Source organism: Pinus tabuliformis, chromosome X (genome assembly GCF_031772625.1).
Source record: "Pinus tabuliformis cultivar Carrire ecotype Pingquan chromosome X, CPIR1, whole genome shotgun sequence".
In the NCBI taxonomy this organism is placed as follows: domain Eukaryota; kingdom Viridiplantae; phylum Streptophyta; class Pinopsida; order Pinales; family Pinaceae; genus Pinus; species Pinus tabuliformis.
In genome coordinates, this window is record NC_142308.1 from 1,285,230,876 (window position 1) to 1,285,250,769 (window position 19,894).

Sequence of the window (19,894 nt, forward strand, 5' to 3'; positions counted from 1 at the left end):
CGCCCTACCTCCCCCTCCACACCCCCCATCGCTCCCCCTTCCCCCCTTCCTCCCTGTCCGACCACAACCCAGCCCCCCTCCCTCGCTCCCTTCGCACTTCTAGCCCACCCATCGACCCCCTCCCTCCCCTCTTTACCCTCCCCACTCAGCCCTCCCTACCCGCCCGGGCCCCCAGCAGGAGCGGCGAGTGGAGAGAGGAGGGGGTGCGGAGGGGAGTGGGGAGGGCGGAAAGGGAGGGAGGGAGGGAGGGAGGGAAGGTGCGGCAAAGGGAGAGGGAGGGAGGTGTGGTAGGTATTTTTTTTTATATAGTTTAAATTTTTTTAATATATCATAAAATTTAAATTTTTTTAATATATCAATTTAAATATTTTTTTTATTTTTAATTTTATTTTTATTTTTAGTTTTATTTTTTATTTTTTATTTTTTTATTTTCTAATTCTAATTGTTTTGAATTCTTTTATTTTTAATTTCAATTTCAATTTTTTAACCTTTTTTCTGTTTTTTTTGTAATTGTTTAACTTTTTTTTAAATGAGGTTTTTATTTTTTATTTATACTTTTAACATTAAAAAAATGGTGGTTTTTTTTTTTTTACAAGTTAATTTTCATTTTTTTTAACAATTTTATGGTTTTTTTTTTTTGATATTTGATTTATTTTTTGTCATTAATCATCCCCTTGCCACCCCTGGTCGATTGGGAATTAGGGTGGCCATTAAAAATAAATAAAAAAAATTAATGCTTTATTTTATTTTTGTAACACTTTCTATTTTTTTCTTTTTTTTCTTTTTTTCTTTTTCTTTTTTTTTTCTTTTTTTTTTATTTCTCTTTTTTTTTCTTTTTCTTTTAGTTTTACATGATATGGTTTTTTTTTTTTTTACATTTTATAATTTTTTTGTCATGTTTTTAATGCTTTATTACTTGTTATTATTTTATTTTATTTTTTTCAATATTTGAATTTTTGTTTTCTTTTGTTTTTTTGTGTTTCTTTTATTATTTATTTTCAATATTTGAATTTTTTTTCCTTATTTATCTTTCATATATATATATATATATATATATATATATATATATTTGTATGGTCTGTGTCGATGTTTGTCTAGCAACTTGATCCCATTATGTGCAATTTGATAGTTGATTTTAAATTTTTCGTTATAATGAATCAAGTCTGCCCCACAATGTGTTAATTTCATGGTTGGTCTTTAAGTTTTCATTACAATGGGTTGAGTTCTCCTACACTACGTGTCTATTTGATAGTTGATTTTTAATTTTTTTTTGCAATATATCAAATGTCTTAGGCTAAGATTTTAAAATCACTATACATTTAGCATTTAAGAAAAATTATTCTTGGTATAATAACTCTTTCATTCAAGTGTTCATTTTTAAAGAGTTGGGTAAAAAGAAGAAATATTATATTGAAGAATTCAACCCTACATGTGATCTACAACAAAAAGAGTTCATTGGAGTTAGCATTTCGTGGAGGGCAAAGGTTCTTATTGCTCAATTAAGGACCAACTCACATCAACTTCGGTATGAAACAGGACAGTGGAAAAGGCCTAAAGAATTTTGGGAAGAACGGGTGTGTACATTTTGCACGTCTGGCGCTGTGGAATTGAAAAAACATTTCATTTTGGAATGTGATGCATTCAAAGACATCAGAGAAAGTTATGCGAACATGTTAGCATCAATTTCTTGGCATTGTCTTTTTAGCGAGGGGATTGTTGACAAGTTGGGCCAGCGCATCATCAATTTGAATCGGAAAAAGATTGAATTGCAAAAAGCGAAAAACAGGGAACTAATGGTCACATAGACTATTTTTAATGTCGTGGACCTTAAAATATCATTTTATTTCATTTCATAATGTCATACTTGAAATATTTTGAAAACTTAAGATTGTTTTGTAATCATAATCTTTGGTTTTGATTCCATGGTTGAAAAATTGTCAAGATTTTAATGTTTTACTAAGTCGTGATATTTTATCTTTAATGTTATGGTTGAAAACAGTTATAAGTATTTTTTCTTAGCACCATACCTAAAAATTGTTAGAATTTTAAGGTTTTTCAAAGAAGTGATATTTTAAATTTAATGTCATGCTTAAAAATCGTTGAAATTTTAAGGCTTTTCAAAGACGTAATATTTTATCTTTAATGTCATGCTTGAAAATCGTTGGAAATTTAAGTTTTTCAAAGTCATGATATTTTATTTTTAACATCATTATTTAAAAATGTTGAAAATGTACTCTAAAAAAAAATGTTATCGGGTATTAAAACTTTTTTATTTCAAGGTGTTTTTTGCACCAAACAAAATGGCTTTTATTGTTTTTTACTGTTATTTTTAAAAAATATTGAAAACTTACTCTGAAAAAAGAATGGTGACGCATAATCAACACTTTTTATTTTTGGATTGTTTTTTCATATTTTTTTTGGGTTTTGGGGCTCTAGTACCTGTTTTGAGGTAATAGTTCCCGTTTGATCGATAACTATGTTGAATGAAGTTCACCCAAATCTGAAGAATATCCCTAATAGTAGTAGCTAATGCAAACACTAAATTAATTTGGCTCTCCAAGATCTACTCTTGCTCTTCAAGACTCTCTCTCTCTCTCTCTAGACTCTCCAACTCTCTCTTTCTCAAGTTTAAATTATCCTTTCACAAGCACAAGTGTATCAAGTAAGGATGAGAGGCACAAATATATAGGAAGAGCAAAGAGGTCGAATTCATGAGGGAGTAACTCCTAGGCCTTAAGGAAGAGTTACATATGCCGAAATAGGAGTGTAACTTATGCCATAAAGGAGAGGAGTGTAACTCATGGATTTAGGAGAGAAGTGTAACTTATGCATTAAAGAGGTGTAAGAGGAATCTTTTTACGACAAGTCATTAAAGTGTGTAAGAGAGTGTCAGAGGTGAGTAAGAGCATTAAAGAGAGAGAGGAATGAATCCATTAAGAGAGAGAGTAACATATGCATTAATTGAAGGGAGTTACATATGACATGATTGAGAGCTTTGAATTTCTTTTTTATAATAATATAATAATATCATAAGAAGAATAATAATAATAATAATAATGATAATATTGATGATTAATTTGAAATTGAACTATTAGGATTGATTGATGATCAGAAAGGATTTTCCATCAACAATACTTGATTACCAATTGATGCAAGGTAACTTACTATTTTTGGAAAGTCATACTTGAGACTTTCTATTTTTTTGAAATTATATTTTTAGACTTCTATTTGTATACTTTCTATTTTTAGCAATTCATCCCTGAGCTGACAATCTTCAACACTGCTAAATATTTTTTTGAATAGGAACTTAGCCATGTATTTGTTCAGTTAATAATTGTTGGGAACTGAATACCAAGTGTTGGATTCGGATAAATTCTAACATTGTGTCCGAGCAGAGTTGTAACCAGTAACATCTTTCCAATGTGGTAAATGTGAATGACCTACAATATCAATATTGCATGTGCTTATGCAATGGTAAAACCAATTTATGGTTCATGCAAAGACTTGTAAATCTACAAGTGAAGCAATTCAAGGTGCAGTATGAAAAGATCTAAAGTTGATATCAACCTAAAAGCAATCTAATCACAGGTGCAACTTGGGTTGGACACCTAAGTCTATAAGCTCTTTTGTCAAGGCAATTGAAGTAAAGGCCATTGGCTCAGTGTGCTGAAAAAAAAATGCAGCGAGAAAGTCTCAATTGACTTTGCCTTGGTCAAATTGCGAAAATTCGAATTTCCACATCAGCAAACAACTTGTATGTAGTTCACTTGTGTGACATGGCTCTTGCCACTTAATTAGCTCGGTAAATTCGAGTTAGAAGGCTTGGAGTTCAGTTAAGCATGTGTGATTGCTAAATTTTAGTAATCTAGTTCAATTATATCTAGTTGAGTTCAATTAAACTAGTTCTAACAGTTCGAGGAACTAATGGAAAGTCAATTGTGCAGTGGGACATCAGTCTAACTCAATGATCATCTAGTTAACTGATCAATCAGCCTAAAATAACTAGTGCACGCACAGAATTCGAGTTCCCCAGCTATGGTGGAAATTCCAAGGCAGTGTAACATCAGTTGTAAACTAGTCTTGAGTGTACAGGTGTTGCATGTAGTCAAATGATCAAACTTGGGGATTGCACAATCAATTAGAGGAAAATTCCTAAATAATAGGGGCCTAATTCCTTAGGATTTGCACAAGGAAATAGGGTCTCAAGCAGAGGCAGAAATTGATTAAGTCTAGGTCAGAGCTTCTCATTGAGCAAAGAGGTTATTCGCTTGCAAGTCGAGCTCAGGCAGAGGTAGCAATTGTAATACATCTCTATTCATTTGATTAATGCAAGCAGGCTTAAGGGGTTTTTAGCAGTTGCTTTCCCCTAGAAAAATATTGTGCATGTGTGTTATTTCTTATTGCATGTCTGAGATTGTTGTTCTAAATTGTGAATTAATGTCCGCAGAACAGTAGAGTAGAATTGTGTCTCTTGATTTAGATTAAAATTTCTTGAGCAGTTGCAATTCTACATCATAATTCTACATGGTATCATAGAAGAATTCACATTAGAACAGAAATTTCGAAGTTGTTTCTCAGGAGGTTCAAATTTGTAGCTTCAGTGTAGCAAGATTTCTTCAGAGTTAGGAAAATGGCTTTCAACGCGCTGAGATTAGAGTATGCCTTGGAAGGCATCTCAAATTTCATTGCATGGAAGGATCGCATGGAGGCGGTGTTGGATGACAATGGATTGCTAAAATATGTCAAGACAGATATTGCCAAACCACAGGGATCTAATCCATAGAACCTAGCCCAGTGGAAGAAAGATGTAGCCAAGACAAGGAGAATAATATTAGAGGAAGTGCGAGACCACATTGTCTCAAATCTCCATGGGAAAGAAACTCCTTTAGTAATGTGGAAGGCACTGATAGAGTTGTTCGAGAATAGAAGCCATGAGAAACTAGCCCTCAAAGACAAACTTCAAAATATCAAGATGCAGAAGAATGACACTATTCCGCATTATCTCAATAGATTTACCCAAGTTTGTGATGAGCTTGGAGGGATTTGGTGTCAATGTTGTAGAAGATGATCTGGTGAGCCTAGCTCTTCTAGGCCTTCCCAAAAGTTGGCATAACTACTAGGACTAGGTGAACGGAAGGGAGAAATTACCGAATTGGGAATGCTTATGGTCCGATTTGGTCCAAGAAGAGATTAGGCATAATACCAGAGATGGAACCTCATCCAAGGGTGAGGATGAATAAAACTTTGCATTGGTTGGAAAGGGAAAGAAGGGAAAAGGGAAGAAATCTCAAAACAAACCAAAATCTAGCCAAGGGGGCAAGAAGAAAGACTTGTCCAAAATAAAATGCTTCAATTGTCATGAATGCGCACACTATGCTACAAAGTGTCCACACAAAAGTCTAGCAAAAAGAACTCAAGACGAGCAACAGGTGAATCTTTGGCTTCACAATTCGAGCTTGACTTCACCCTTATCGCATGCATGGCAGCACGGTGATGGGAATTGTGTGGTACTTGGACTCTGGTGCTTCATTCCACATGACAGGTTGTGGAGAATTTTTCAGTGACCTGAGGGAGAAAGATCTCCAGATGCATATTGAGCTGGGGGACAACAGAAAGTACAGTGATACCGATATTGGTACAGTAACCTTTCAAAGGGAGTCAGGATCCCCTCTTTGCCTCAAAGATGTCATGTTTGTTCCAGGCCTAAAGAAGAATCTCATCTTTGTAGCAGTTTTGGAAGACTGTGGTTATGATGTGATCTTCAGCAAAAGGAAAGCACTCCTGAGACACAGCCACTGGACAGGTGAAGCAGATCGGGGTTCGTGTGAAGAACTTGTACAAGCTAGATGTGGAAGATTGTGCTACATTAAGCAGTAAGGCAAAGAAAGTGCAGAGTCGCGATGTCGGTGAACTTTGGCACAGGAGATTAAGCTATTTGCATCATGGCGCCCTGAAATTATGCAGCAAATAACCACTGGCCTCCCTAAAGGAGCACTTGAGCAGCAGGATGTCTACAAAGGTTGTACCTTGGGGAAGTATGTAAAATCCAAATTCCGTGATTGAGATAGAAAAGCACAAGCAGTCTTGGAAAGAGTCCACTCTGATGTTTGTGGACATTTCTTAATAACCTCCACTGCTAGACATAAATATGTTGTCATTTTTATTGATGATCTCTCAAGGAAGTGTTGGATCTTCTTCATGCGAAAGAAGGATGAGACATTCTCAAAGTTTGTGGAATTTAAGGCACTAGTTGAGAAGGAGACTAGCAAGAAGGTGAAGGCTCTCAGGAGAGACAATGGAGATGAGTATGTTTCGAATGACTTCAAGAAATTTTGTGCAAAAGAAGGCATTTGAAGAGAGTTGAAAGCACCCCACAACCCACATCAAAATGGTGTCGCTGAGAGAAAGAACAGTAGCATTGATGGAGCTACGAGAGCTATGCTACATGACCAAGGCCTACCACTGCATTTGTGGGCTGAGGCATGTAACACAATAGTCTATTTGCAGAACCGAAGTCCTCATTGGATTCTTGGTATGATTACACAGGAGGAGGCTTTCTCGAGGAGAAAGTCGGATGTGTCTCACTTCAGGATTTTTGGAGCCTCTATTTACTGCCATGTCTCCAAAGATTCGAGGAAGAAGCTTGAGCCGACAACAAAGTTGGGAGTTTTTGTGGGCTATACTGAAACTCCACACAATTACTATGTGTACTTACCTTCCCTTAGAATGACAATTGTGCGAAGGGATGTAAAGTTTGATGAGGAGAAAGCAATGCGATGCTCTCTTGAGAGGGAGCTTCAAATCCCACCAGAAGAGGAGCTTTTAGCTCCAAAGGAGGAGCCTTAGGAAGTTGTGGAGCAGCCACAAATAGAGGAGCAGAGAGTGGAGACATCCACTCAAGCAAAACCATCCAGAGAAGGGAGAAAAAAAACCAGGGAAACTAATAGATTAGTGCAGGATGCGAGGGAGAATATGGGAGATCCTTCAAATTTGCACAGGCAAAGAAGGTCACCTGAGAGGTACACTGGCTACATGGCTCTAATGACTGAGCTTGTAGAGCTTAGCCATCCTCTTTTGAGGAAGCAGTTGAGCACCCAGTTTGGGTTGATGCAATGGTGGAAGAATATGAATCCATCATGAAGAATAGTGTTTGGGAAGTGGTCCCAAGGTAGGCAAATAAATCAGTTGTGGGTTTGAGATGGATCTTCAAAGATAAGCATGCAGCGCACGGAAGCATAGAGAAGTATAAGGCAATATTTGTGGCCAAAGGATTCTCGCAAGTTAAGGGAATTGACTATGAGAAAACCTTTGCTCCTGTAGCAAGGTATACATCCATTAGATCAATTCTTGCACTAGTTGCGTAGATGAGGTGGAAGATCCACCAGATGGATGTAAAAATAGCATTTCTCAATCATGTTATTGAGGAGGAGGTGTACATCGAGTAACCAAAAGGTTTTGAGACATTTTATCGAGAGTCTCATGTTTGCAGACTCAAGCAAGCTGCGAGCATTATACGGTCTCAAACAAGCACCCCTTGCTTGGTACACCAGGATCAACAATTATCTCACTAGTTTAGGCTTCACCAAAAGTGAAGTGGATGCGAACCTCTATCATATCTCAATAGAAGGTAAATTCCTTATCATTGTTTTATATGTAGATGATTTAATATTAATTAGTGATGAGCAGTTGATCAGCTCTTGCAAGGAGGACCTTGCAAGGGAATTTGAGATGAATGACAAGGGTTTCATGCACTACTTCTGTGGACTTGAAGTGTGGCAAGGCGATGGGGAATTGTTTGTGTCTCAAGGCAAGTATGCCAACGAGATACTACAGAGATTCTGCATGGAGAATTGTAAACCCATGGAAACACCCCTAGTGACCAACTGGAGGAAGAAAACTGCCACTTCAGGTGAAGAGGTGGATGCTACCATTTATCGGCAGCTAGTGGGTTCATTAATGTATCTTGTAATTTGTGAACACACGACCAGATATGTGTTATGCAGTCAGCCAGTTGAGCCAAGCTATGGTTAGGCTGACCAAATTGTATTGGAAGGTAGCGAAGCATGTTATACAGTACCTCAGAGGCACTACCCAGTATGGATTATCGTACAGACGGACAAAGGGAGTGAAGTTGTGTGGCTTCACAGATGCAGATTGTGCAGGGAGTCTATCCGACCAAAAGAGTACATCAAGTGGAATTTTCAGTGTTGGGTTTGTTACCCACCACTTTGTGGGTGATATCCCCAAGGAAAAATTTTCTCCATGATGAGCCTCAGCTGGCAGCCAGCAGCCCCTTGATGCCTTCTACTAGCTCATTGTGCCATTTCTCTCCCACCTAAGCCAACCATGTGGTCCCTCACCCACCTGTATTGATCGTACATTTGAAGGTGGGCCTCCCGAATCTAAAGGTATGTCTTGTCATTTGGTAATTGAGTATTGGGTTTACTTATCATGGATACTTCTAGGTGTGGATTAATGGGAGGATTTGGAAAAAAGAGTGGGCTTATTTTGTGCTCTTATCCCCTTGATCTCTTTTGGTTGTTACCCTTGGATCTTACTCTTGTGGGATCTCCTTTATTGACCATTTGGTTCTAGGGTGGTACTACTTGGGAAACCCCGACTTTGGGTTCATGGTCCCACTCCTTTATCCGCACATATTACTCCTTTTCCACTCACTATACCCCCATTCATCTTTTCTCCCATCTGAGTCCACATAGGGCTAGCCTCCCTATCCCATTGCCCCCATCTTGGGTTAGGCCTAGAATGATGCCCCGGAGGTTGAAGCAATTAAAAGAAAAAGTGAAAAGCATAAATGGCCACATTTAACACAAAATTGTACCACAAAATGCAAAAGATAGTCGGGACAAAAATAAATAGCACGTGGGAAAATGTCATTACATGAGCTCTACCCAAATCCTTGGCCATTACCCCGGTTCCATAGGCCCTAGATGAGCCTCCTTTATCATTCAAGAACCAATTATTGTCCCAACCCCTGGAGGGAAATGAACCACCCTACCTAAAAGGGGGTAATCACTGCTATATTTTACACATCATGCTCTTGTCCTTTGAGCCCCGAGCAATTAATTAAAGAAAAATCATAAAAGGAAAAAGGTATTTGAAGAAGGGTGGAAAAATCAAGGTTGGGGCACCTCGTGTACCGCAATTTATCCCTCCTATACATTTCATATCCAATTGTGGGCTTCCCCTTAGCTAGTTACCCCTATGCCCCACTATGTGGCCCAGGATTGTCCGTCTCAGTCCCTATTCCATTCCACTTATTTGTCACTTGCCATCCCCATTAGAGGGATGTACCTTGGACATACTATCTCCTTTAAGGGTTGAAACCACCTAATAAGGTACATGGCTAACCCCCTTTGGAGCTTGGAGACACTGGCACATGCCAAAGCCCACTACAGAAGGGCATGCCATTATGAAGCGCCCACGTTGTTATCCATGATTTGTAAGCTTTTTACCCGATTATTTTAATGATTGGTTGTAATAGAAGCCTAGGGGACGCATTGGATCTTATGCAGGATTGCAGGTGGTTTTCATTTGGGTTTGGTTTCCCTATATGGGATCCTAACCCCTAGAGGTCTACATTGGCACATGTAAGGTGTGCATAGAGAGCCATGGGCCTCCATAGCAGCAAACAGCGCTCCACGGATCTTCATGGATGCTCAGGGATTACCAGCGATCCACTTTTGGGATGATGATGATATGCTTGGTACATTATGCCCAGTAAGCCCCCACAGGATCCCCACACTCTTAACAGGTGTCCCAGGACTTGTACGATGTCATGGCAGCATTCGTTCCACCACTTGGACCCTTGCAGAGGATCTCCAATTCATATGGAGACCCATGGGGTCATCTATGTGCCTTCATACCCACTGGGAGCACCACAGATCTACTACTTGGAGAACAAGGGGCCACCCCCTTGTCCATCATATTCCGAGGAATTTATTCCTCAATATGGAACTTCAGGATATTATTGAGCCTTTGGAGGGCCCTACGACATGCACATATTATTATTTGGCCCTTTGTGAGGCTTATTTTTACATTTGTGAGCTAGTTTGGTGGGTTTGTCACCAATAAGGGTTTTATTTGCATATTATTTTATCATTAGGGGCTAATGTAGGCCCATAGGCTAATTTGAATTCCTTAGGAGGCTATATATTGATGTTAGATAGATTCATTTGTGTCATCACTTGACCTAGGATCTCTTTAATCATAGGGAATTTTTGCACTCTTTCCTTGGTGGATATTTTTGGAGATGGATGAATTTTGATGTATGGATTTGAGTTATTTCTCTTGTCTTTGAGCTTTATTGAGAAAACAAAACGTTGGTTGGATATACTCTATAATGTTGTAAGTAAATTTTGATGCTATTATTCTTGTTGTTGCATACTGCTAAAATTAGGGCTAGTTGTTGCATTATCGAAATGTGGAATTGAGCATGTTTTAGCTAATTTAATGTATGGGCCAATGTTATATGAATGAAATGTCCTAGAGATTTATTTATCTCAAGAAGCTTGCATCATTTGCTTTGAAGTATAAATGCTTGAAGGTCACTTTTCTTTTCTTTCTCTCAACATTGGATGAAGTTGACTTTCTGGGCCTCCTTGATCAAGAAACCAAGTTCTTACTCATCATTATCCTTGACTCCATATCCCCAAGTGAACTAGGTATTGATCCCTCAAAAAAGGGTGATCATTTCAACCTTCTTTTAACCATTTCCCCTTTTTCCCCAAGTCTAGCCCCACTAGGTCACCTAGGGCATCAATTTCCCAGGAGTTGACCCAAGGAAAAAATTCGATCTCCTATAGGCTACAGCACTGGTGGGTCCCCTCACTCTCCTCCAAATTTGAGGCAATTCTAGCTGTGGAATCTCCAAGAATCTCAAGCCCTGGCTCTAGGATCGAATTGTGCCTAGGTATCCCCAAGGCTAGACCTCAATAGGATCAATTCAACCTTTTGAAGAAAGTATTCTTGCTTGGTCCTTTTCCCTCACCTTGTCCAGGATAGGAACATCATTGGTTGCTACATTCCATTCCCAAACCTGGGCTAGGTCCACTTGGCCCCGTGTGGTCCCACTTCTCAATAAAGACTATTTGTCAAGGACCATTTGGGAATCCAAGTTTCCCAAGGATTATAGGGATTGAGAAACTTGTTCATAAGCCTATCCTTTCTCCCTCAACCCTCCAATCCTCACCCCTTATTCCTAGTGGACCAAGTCCCTTGCTTAAAGAGCAAGCAAGCTCCATTCTTCACTCCATCTTTGGGAAAGGGTTTTCAGGGTCACTTCTCACCTATCCATTGACATATACTTTACAAGTGAATCCCTACACTATCGGGATTCCTCCCATCTGTGAAAGTCCGTAAAGAGCAGGGAGATTTAGCTGTGGTGACAGTGAGCTAAGCCTCCACAATGGCCCTTAACTTAGAAGTTACCCTCTTAGGAACCCCTTTAGGCCCCCTGCTGGTTTGAGTGGTAACAGGGTCCGCAGCGATTTCCTGGTACAACAAGAGGAAAAGATCTGTGGCACTCAGCTCGGCAAAAGCAGAATACATGGTTGCAAGTCAAGCAGCATGTGAGGCAATTTGGATGAGAAAGATACTTGTGGGACTGTTTGGTCAGATGATGGATCCAACTGTGATCTATTGTGATAATTATAGTTGCATCAAGCTTTCTGAGAATCTTGTATCTCATGATCAATCCAAGCATATAGATATTTGATATCACCATCTACAGGACTGTGTGCATAAACGGATAATGTTGCTACAATATATTCTGACAGAGGAACAAGATGTTGATATTTTGACAAATTCTTTGTCAAGAGGGAAGTTCAAATTCCACAGGTGCAAGATAGGGGTGATTGATAATCCCTTTCTTGCTGAGAGGGAGTGTTGAAAACAAATGCTACAAGAAAGTCTCAATTTGACTTTGCCTTGTCAAATTGAGAAAATTCAAATTTTCACATTAGCAGACAACTTGGATGCAGTTAACTTGTGTGACATGGCTCTTGTCACTCATTTAGCTCAATAAATTCAAGTTAGAGGGTTTGGAGTTCAGTTAAGCATGTGTAGTTGTTAAATTTTAGTAATCCAGTTCAGTTATATCTAGTTGAGTTCAGTTAAACTAGTTCTAACAGTTGGAGGAACTAGTGGAAGGTCAGTTGAGCAGTGGAACAGAAGTCTAACTCAGTGATCATCCAGTTAACTAATCAATCAACCTAAAATAACTAGTGCATGTAGAGAATTCGAGTTTCCCATCTATGGTGGAGATTCCAAGGCAGTGTAATATCAGTGGTAGACTAGTCTTGAGTGTACAGGTGTTGCATGCAGTCAGATGATCAACCTTGGGAATTGCACAATCAATTAGAGGAAAGTTCTTAAATGATAGGGGCCTAATTCCTCAAGATTTGCACAAGGAAATGGAGGCTCAAGCAAAGGCAAAAATTGACTAAGTCTAGGCCAGAGCTTCTCATTGAGCAGAGAGATAGGTTATTCACTTGCAGGTTGAGCTCAGGCAGTGCTAGCAATTGTAATATATCTCTATTCATCTGATTAATGCAAGTAGGCTTAAGGGGTTTTTAGCAGTTGCTATCCAATAGAAAAATATTGTGCATGTGTGTTATTTCTTATTGCATGTCTAAGATTATTGTTCTAAATTGTGAATTAATGTCCATAGAATAGTAAATTAGAATTGTGTCTCTTGATTTATATTAAAATTTCTGGAGCAGTTGCAATTCTACATCATAATTCTACACTGTGAATTCGTTAAGCAAAGTTGCGAGGGTTGTTATATGAGGATTGTTATCTTGGTCCTAAGGGTTTGTGAAACCCTAGAAGACTATAAGTCTTAGATAAGAAAGCCCTAGGGTTTGTGGATAAAACCTTAGAGCCAGACTTAGATCGATGTTTCCGCTGGAAGATAGTAACCCTACCTCATGCAAGGAAGGAAAGGAAAGTGACATGCATTAGTAGCTAATGATGAGAACGAAGATAAGCATTTATGGCTTGATGAGATTGTAGATGGATTTTAATGATTTCTGCAAGAAGGCAAGGATCAAGAGGGAGTTGACAATTCTCTCCAATTCTTGGAACAAAAGATAAGTACTTCATATCTTTATTCCTTGATTATTATTATTACTTTAATTATGGTTAGCCTCTTGTCTTTGTTTCTTTTGTTGGGTTATAATTGTTTCTTCCATGACCTCCTAGTGAGGGATGCAAGTACATCGTAAAGGTTGCCAAGGCTCTGGCAGCAGATAAAAGCTTTGGGAAGAACGAAGCAAAGTTTGTGACAAGAGGATTCTCCCAGAGTGATCTATGCTCAAGAGGGAGAAATTGTAATGACATCTAGAACCATGTCGATGATAGGAAAAGCTCCTAGTTGAGAGGAAGCAGGTAGGCCAGCAAGTCTGAAGGATGCCATGATGGAGAAAATTGTACTGAAGAGAAGTGGATCTACAAGATGAAGTATTCAGTAGATGGAAACAGAGAGAAGTACAAAGAAAGAATTGTGAGGATTTTCCCGGAAAGAGGGAGAGGGCTATGTGAAAACATTTGCTCCAGTTGTCAGGTACACCTCTATTAGAATTTTTATTTTTGTTGCTTCTATTATGGGTTGGAAATTACATCAGGTCGATGTGGAGTCTGTTTTCCTCAATGGAGTATTTGAAGAAGTGTACATAGAGCTACCTCAGGGCTTTAAGGTAAATGAGAGGAAATCTCATGTTTGTAGACTAAAGAAGGCTTTGTACCAACCTTAGACTTGGTATTCTCAGATTGATGATTATCTGATGAGTCCTGGTAGATCTTGCTATTAGATGACTTATTTTTGATAGGAGCAGAAGGAATCACATGACAGAGGAAGAGGCAGTCGAGATTACCACAAGAAGCCTCGCTTCAATGTCAGAGGGAGTTGACCTCTAAGTTCAAGATGATGGATCTTGGTTGGATACATTACTTCTTGGGACTCGAAGTGTGGCAGAAGCCGAGTGAGATTTTTCTTGGGCAAGGGAAGCATATTATTACGATCCTTCAGAGATTTGCGATGATGGAAAGCCGGTACATGGCCACTCCCATGATAACTAATCTGAAGAAGCAAGTGTCAAAGGGAGCACCCAATCAAAATAACCGGAAAGTAGTTGTGGCACAACATGTGTTGAGGTACCAGCATGGTACTATTGGATAAGGATTGAGATATGTCTTAAATGATGAAGTGCAGTTGTAGGTCAAGATGATGATTCAGCTTGGGGTCTGCTATGATAAGCAGGAAGTTGACTGCACTACTGAAGCAGATATTGGAGCTAGTTTGGTGAGTTGTGAAGCAGTGTAAACTGTAACTTCGGAAGTTATTCACAGGATTGTTTGATCAGATGTTGGAGACACCCGTAATGATAGGTCGAAGCACATTGAGATCCTGTACCAGGACAAGGTACAGACGGGAGTAGTGAGGCTCCAATGCATTTCTACAAATGATCAGGTTGTTGACATTCTCACAAAGCCTCTGTCCCTGGATGAAGTTTGTATACTTCAAGGACAAGCTTGGAGTGGTTGAGAATGCTTCCCTTGGTTAAAGGGAGTATTGACGTTGTAGCATCAAGGGGTGGAGATTCTCCCTAGGTTAGGATATTGACAGGTCATGGGTATTGATCGAAGGCCGTGTAATGTGGCAAGGGAGATTGGCCCAGTAAGCATCAAGGCCTGAAGTGCTCCCCTAATCAAGGATTACCTTACCATATTTCCAATGGTTATTTGGCTAGTGGGTTGAGTTAGTGCCTATGGCATTGACCAAGTGATTTACCATTCAATAGCATGTGACGACATGTGGAATGATAAATGGGCCCAAGGTTTCACCATGTGTCAGGGGGTGCTTGATTCCAAGTGACGACTTGGTGGATTGGTGAAACAAGTACTAGTCTTATGTCAAGGGGTGCTTGACCAGCCAATGGGTAATTGGCTTGTGGATGACTAGATCCACATATGCAAAGGGGATATATCTAGTGGGGGACCAGATTCCTTTGCATGATGTTGATGCGGGATGCTTTCCATATGTAGTGGATGGATACATCAACATAGCTAGCTCATTCAATCTTTTCTTGGGATGGAGAAATTGTTTCAACAAAACGTTTAACGTACATCTGAGGAAGTCAAAGTGAATACCTCCCTAGCTAAGAGGGAGTGTTGATTTTATTATAACTTTGGTCGGTATTCAAAGAAAATTGAATTGTATTCAAGTCGGCCAACAAAAAGGAGGGAAATTAAATTTGAATTTGAATTTCTAAAGTCGGCTCCAAATAAGGTTGTATCTCTTCAGAAGGTTATGTCGGCCCCAATGTAAGCCTCCTTAAATCAACTATAAATCAGTGTTGAAAATATCGGCGAGGGACTAGAAAATATCTTATCGGCAATGTTGGCGAAAATATCGGCAAAAAATCAGCAAGCATAAAAAATGCATAATATATTCATTTTTTTCAGATTTCTAAACATATAAAGCAATAACAACATGAACTAAACACATTAGCACATAAATATGAAGAAGGCACTGATATATATGATGTCAAATAGAAATGATACATCAAACTTCAAAGGCGATACCAAATCATGTTGATCCCTGATAATTGTCCAATCAAGGACTCAAACAAAATAACATCACATATCCTGCTGATCCCTGATAGTGATAATTTTCCAATCAAGGACTCAAACAAAATAACATCACATATATAAAACTTTAAAAGTATTTCATCATCATGAGTTATAAACTTATATGTAGCAAAAGTTGCAAAACAAATAAAACTAGCAGCGATCTATCTGAGACCATTGACCTCTCCCTAGTAGCTTTCTTTCTATCTTGTTCAGCAATTGCTTCACGAGCTTTTTGTATAACCTCTGCACTAGAAACCATACAAGACATTACATCTGCATCATATGCAGAGAGTCTAGCCAGATGGTATTTCAATCATGTAACCCCTCCTGACATCTTGGTCCCACACAAGTTGCATGATATATATGCCTGATTTGCCCCACCAACAGCCTCCCCATACTCCCAAAATGGGTCCAAGGCTTTTGGCATATTTGACATTTGTAGTGAACTAATTCAAACCTAGGGCACAAAAAAAAACAAAAAATTGGCATTAAACCCCCCAACACAAAATGAAAAAATAATAAGTAATAACCACCTCATTCAAAAAAATTACTACATTATTTGCATTTTGCAATGTGAATGAAAAATGGCAATAAGAGGGTGCATAAGAAAGTTGAAAAAAAAATGAAGCTTGCTGTCCAAATATGGAGAAAACCCTTGCATTGGTTCATGGGCATGAAAATCATAGCAAATGGAAAAAAACAAAGAAACAAAATGTTGGTAGGCAAAGAGGAAAGCAAGCATAACCCTAAATCTATGAAAAAATCATTAACATAGGGGTTTTTAAGAACATACCTGCTAATGGAAGAAATGAAGTTTGTTTCACTATTCTTCAATCTTTGATCCACAAAAAAATCTTGGTGGTGATAATCGTTGTTTGATCCTCAAACCCTCCTTGACAACCACCACAAAACGCTTCCCCTTCCTTCTCCAACACTCAGAAACAGAAATGAAGAAAAAAATACCAATTTTTCCTTTTTCTAGCCGCGGCAAAACACACCGGCGATATTTTATATTGTCGCGTGATATTTTGCCGAAATATCGCCGATATTTCGGAAATATCGCGATATTTTCTCGGCGATATTTCCGCTCGCCGAAAATATTGCGAAATTTAGCCGATATTTCGGCAATATTTTCAACACTGCTATAAATACACCTCGGCCTCCCTCATTTGATCAACAATTCGGATGATCTTTTGCTCTATTCAACCATGCGAAGGAGGATTTTTGGGCTTAATTAACCATGTGAAGAAGGAGAATTTTTGGGCTTAATTACACATGCGAAGAAGGAGGATTTCTGGTCTGTTCACACTTGCATTGAGACCTTGTTTGTCTGTATTCTGAGAGGGTCGAAGCCCTAGAATGCTGTCACAGGAAGCTTCAGGACCCAAGGCATGAAGTTAAGAGAGGGCTGCAGATAGAGGACTGAGACCTTGGAAAGAATGTTGATCGTTGGAGAAGGGCTGGTCAAGCCCTAGGAATCTGTTCATGGAATAAGGGTTGGTTAAACCCAATGTTGAAAACATCAGCATCGCAATAAAATCAGAAAGGGTTTGGAAAACCAAAACATCGTAAAAATCGGGAAAATATCAGTAAAAATCAGTAAACATTGGCAAAATTAAGTACTGCCAAAATATCGGTAAAAATTGGCAAACATCCGCTAGGCCAATAAACTGCGTTTTCACGATTTTATCGCAATAAAATCATGATGTTTGCAACACTAGTTAAACCCTTGGAATTTCCAGCTTATCTTATAAATCTCAAAATGTACTTTTGATGAATTGATCAATTTCTCCTAAGAGAAAATTGTTGGGTTTTCCCCTAGTTAGGATTTTTCCATGGTAAAATCTTGTGCCTCTTTTGTTTGGATGCCTCTTCATGATCCTATTGTCATTATTGTTTACTGTCGAAATTTTCTACTTATAATTCCTTAATGATGAATGTGACATGGGATGAATTGGTTAAAGAATCATTGGAAGTAATTATCTGATTAGAAGATCCTAAAAATCAACAAACCTGAGCAGGCAATAGGTCCAATTCTCCACAAAATAGAACACACGCTGGTTAACAATTGCATCAGCAGCAAAAAGCACACAGTATTAACAACAGTTTTGTTCAGTATGGAAGTCCAGCCAGTAATGACAATCATCAACATAACAACCTGAGCAGGATCTAGGTCCAGACAGGTACATCAGTCATCAACAAAGCAAAACGTGGCAGACTGCAGCTCCTGCCACATTAATCAAAGGAGCAAATTTTGGAAGTGTGCAATTATGACCAAGAACAACATGAATCAAGTTGCAGAGTACCCCATGGCATAATCATCTTCCAATGTGGCATTTAAGAATTTTGCTACTGAGACAGAGGATAATCGTTCATAAAGTGCTCATGATTGCAGTCATTCTATGTAATGCTAATATGTCAAACCTATATCAAGCATATGGGGTCTATCTAATCAATGTATTTGATCTCTAAGAATGACTGTAAAAGAGATGAACAATACATAGCTACTCAAAATCATTGCTTTCCTAAGGATAACAGAGAAACAATGGCACAAACCTCCACAATGAATTTCAAAGCACAAGCTGCATTTCCATTGCTGCTGACTACAATGACAATATAGACATTGCTGATTCTCATGTAAAGAAAGGAGCACCCCCCTATCTGGCGAACTGGACAGGTCCCAAGATCTTTTGTTTGCATTATATGTGATCTGAAGGCATCCACCATATTTCCACTGTAGACATCATAACAGCGTGTTTCAGTGACAGTTTACCTAGTCTTTTCAAAGAAATGCACAGAAAACATCAATGATATGTCTAAATTCTAGCTTAAACAAGCATTAGTTTCTGAAAATTTTAAATTCTTCTAATCCCTCCTTCAGATGCTACATAACAAGAGAGCAAGTTTGCAGAGATTTGTGCAGGCTCGTCATTTTAGGTAAATAATGACTAGAAAAGGTCCCTAGTTACAAGCAACATCTCTAAACTGCCGACTTGATGAGGCAATTTTCATACTTGCTCAGTAGCCATCCTAACAACATAAAATGACCAATACGACTGGTATTACACAGATAGCATAGTGGGTACGTGGAGTTGGAAGAATGCCAAAATATAATGTCCAACAACACATGACACTTCCATCGGTATTCTTCATTGCACATGCACTCAAACATAATAAATGAACCCTGAAGCCGACATCTATTATGACAACCTAAAACATGATTTTAAATATCAGCAAGACTAAGATAACAAACTTACAAAGTGATCTCAATTCTTATAAGAGTGAACTTTCTTATTGTAAGAAACAATAGTATACCCATGTATCAAAAGCTATTTGGTCGAGTTTGACAACTACCTGCATTAAAGTGGGACCAAAATAATGCAGAGATGGGGTTCATCACTCCCCATGGATCAAAATGAATGTTTACCCTAACCAAAAAAATGTGTCAAAGGCTATAGCTGAGAAATGACCCCGTGAGACAAAATAGCACCAGCAAAGAGCAAGGATTGATGCCATATGTATGTTGATGTGTCTATGGCTCAGTAGAGTATGAAGAGTATGGTTGGTGATCATGTATATGAGGGCATTTTATTAATTGTAGAGCAGAGTATATAACAATGGTTGCACAATGAAGAGAGAAGTTTTTGTTTTGCAGAGATCATTATCTTGCTAGTTCCTATACATAGATCCAGATGTGCGCACTAGTGGTTCTTGAGTAAATATAGGTTGAATGTTTTTCATAGGTTTACATTCACTGATCTTGAGTACGCAGGACAAAGACGTAGATGTTTGAACAAAGATTAATATGTGAAGTTGTTGCTTATGACTGATAGGGCTTGCTCTTGAATTCGTTCTTGTTGATTAATAACCATTAACCCTCTTGTATGTATGATCGTGTATGCCTAAAAGGATGCAGTGACAAAGACATTTTTGCAAGATGTCGATTGATATATACTTGTTAACTTTGAATGACCATCTACTATTGTTGTAGAAGGGTTATATGCACAAGGTGAAGGTTTATACTCTTGTTTGGACAGAGGTATATGCAAGGGTGATGAATCTCTTGCATGTTCTTTTTATGGTGGCTTGATTGAGAGTTCTCTTTCTTTAATACAGTGAACATAGTTCAACATTGGTGACACCTTGAGCTTATAAATATCCATGATAATGTTGTTGTGTGTCTTGCTAAGAGTTTGATATGATGCAGGGATCGCCTCCGTGGTGATTATTTATTGAATGCAGG

General features: G+C 38.6%; 1 protein-coding gene across 2 annotated transcripts in view; it reads right to left on the reverse strand.

Moving 5' to 3' along the window:
- The window catches only part of LOC149144746 (AP-2 complex subunit mu-like), a 215,558-nt gene that overhangs the window by 110,443 nt on the left and 85,221 nt on the right, over nt 1–19,894 (reverse strand). For both annotated transcript variants that reach the window (XM_089446937.1, XM_089446938.1), the window contains exon 2: nt 18,208–18,385. In XM_089446937.1, coding sequence (XP_089303063.1) covers nt 18,208–18,385 — 178 coding nt within the window. The remainder of the gene's footprint in view (nt 1–18,207; nt 18,386–19,894) is intronic.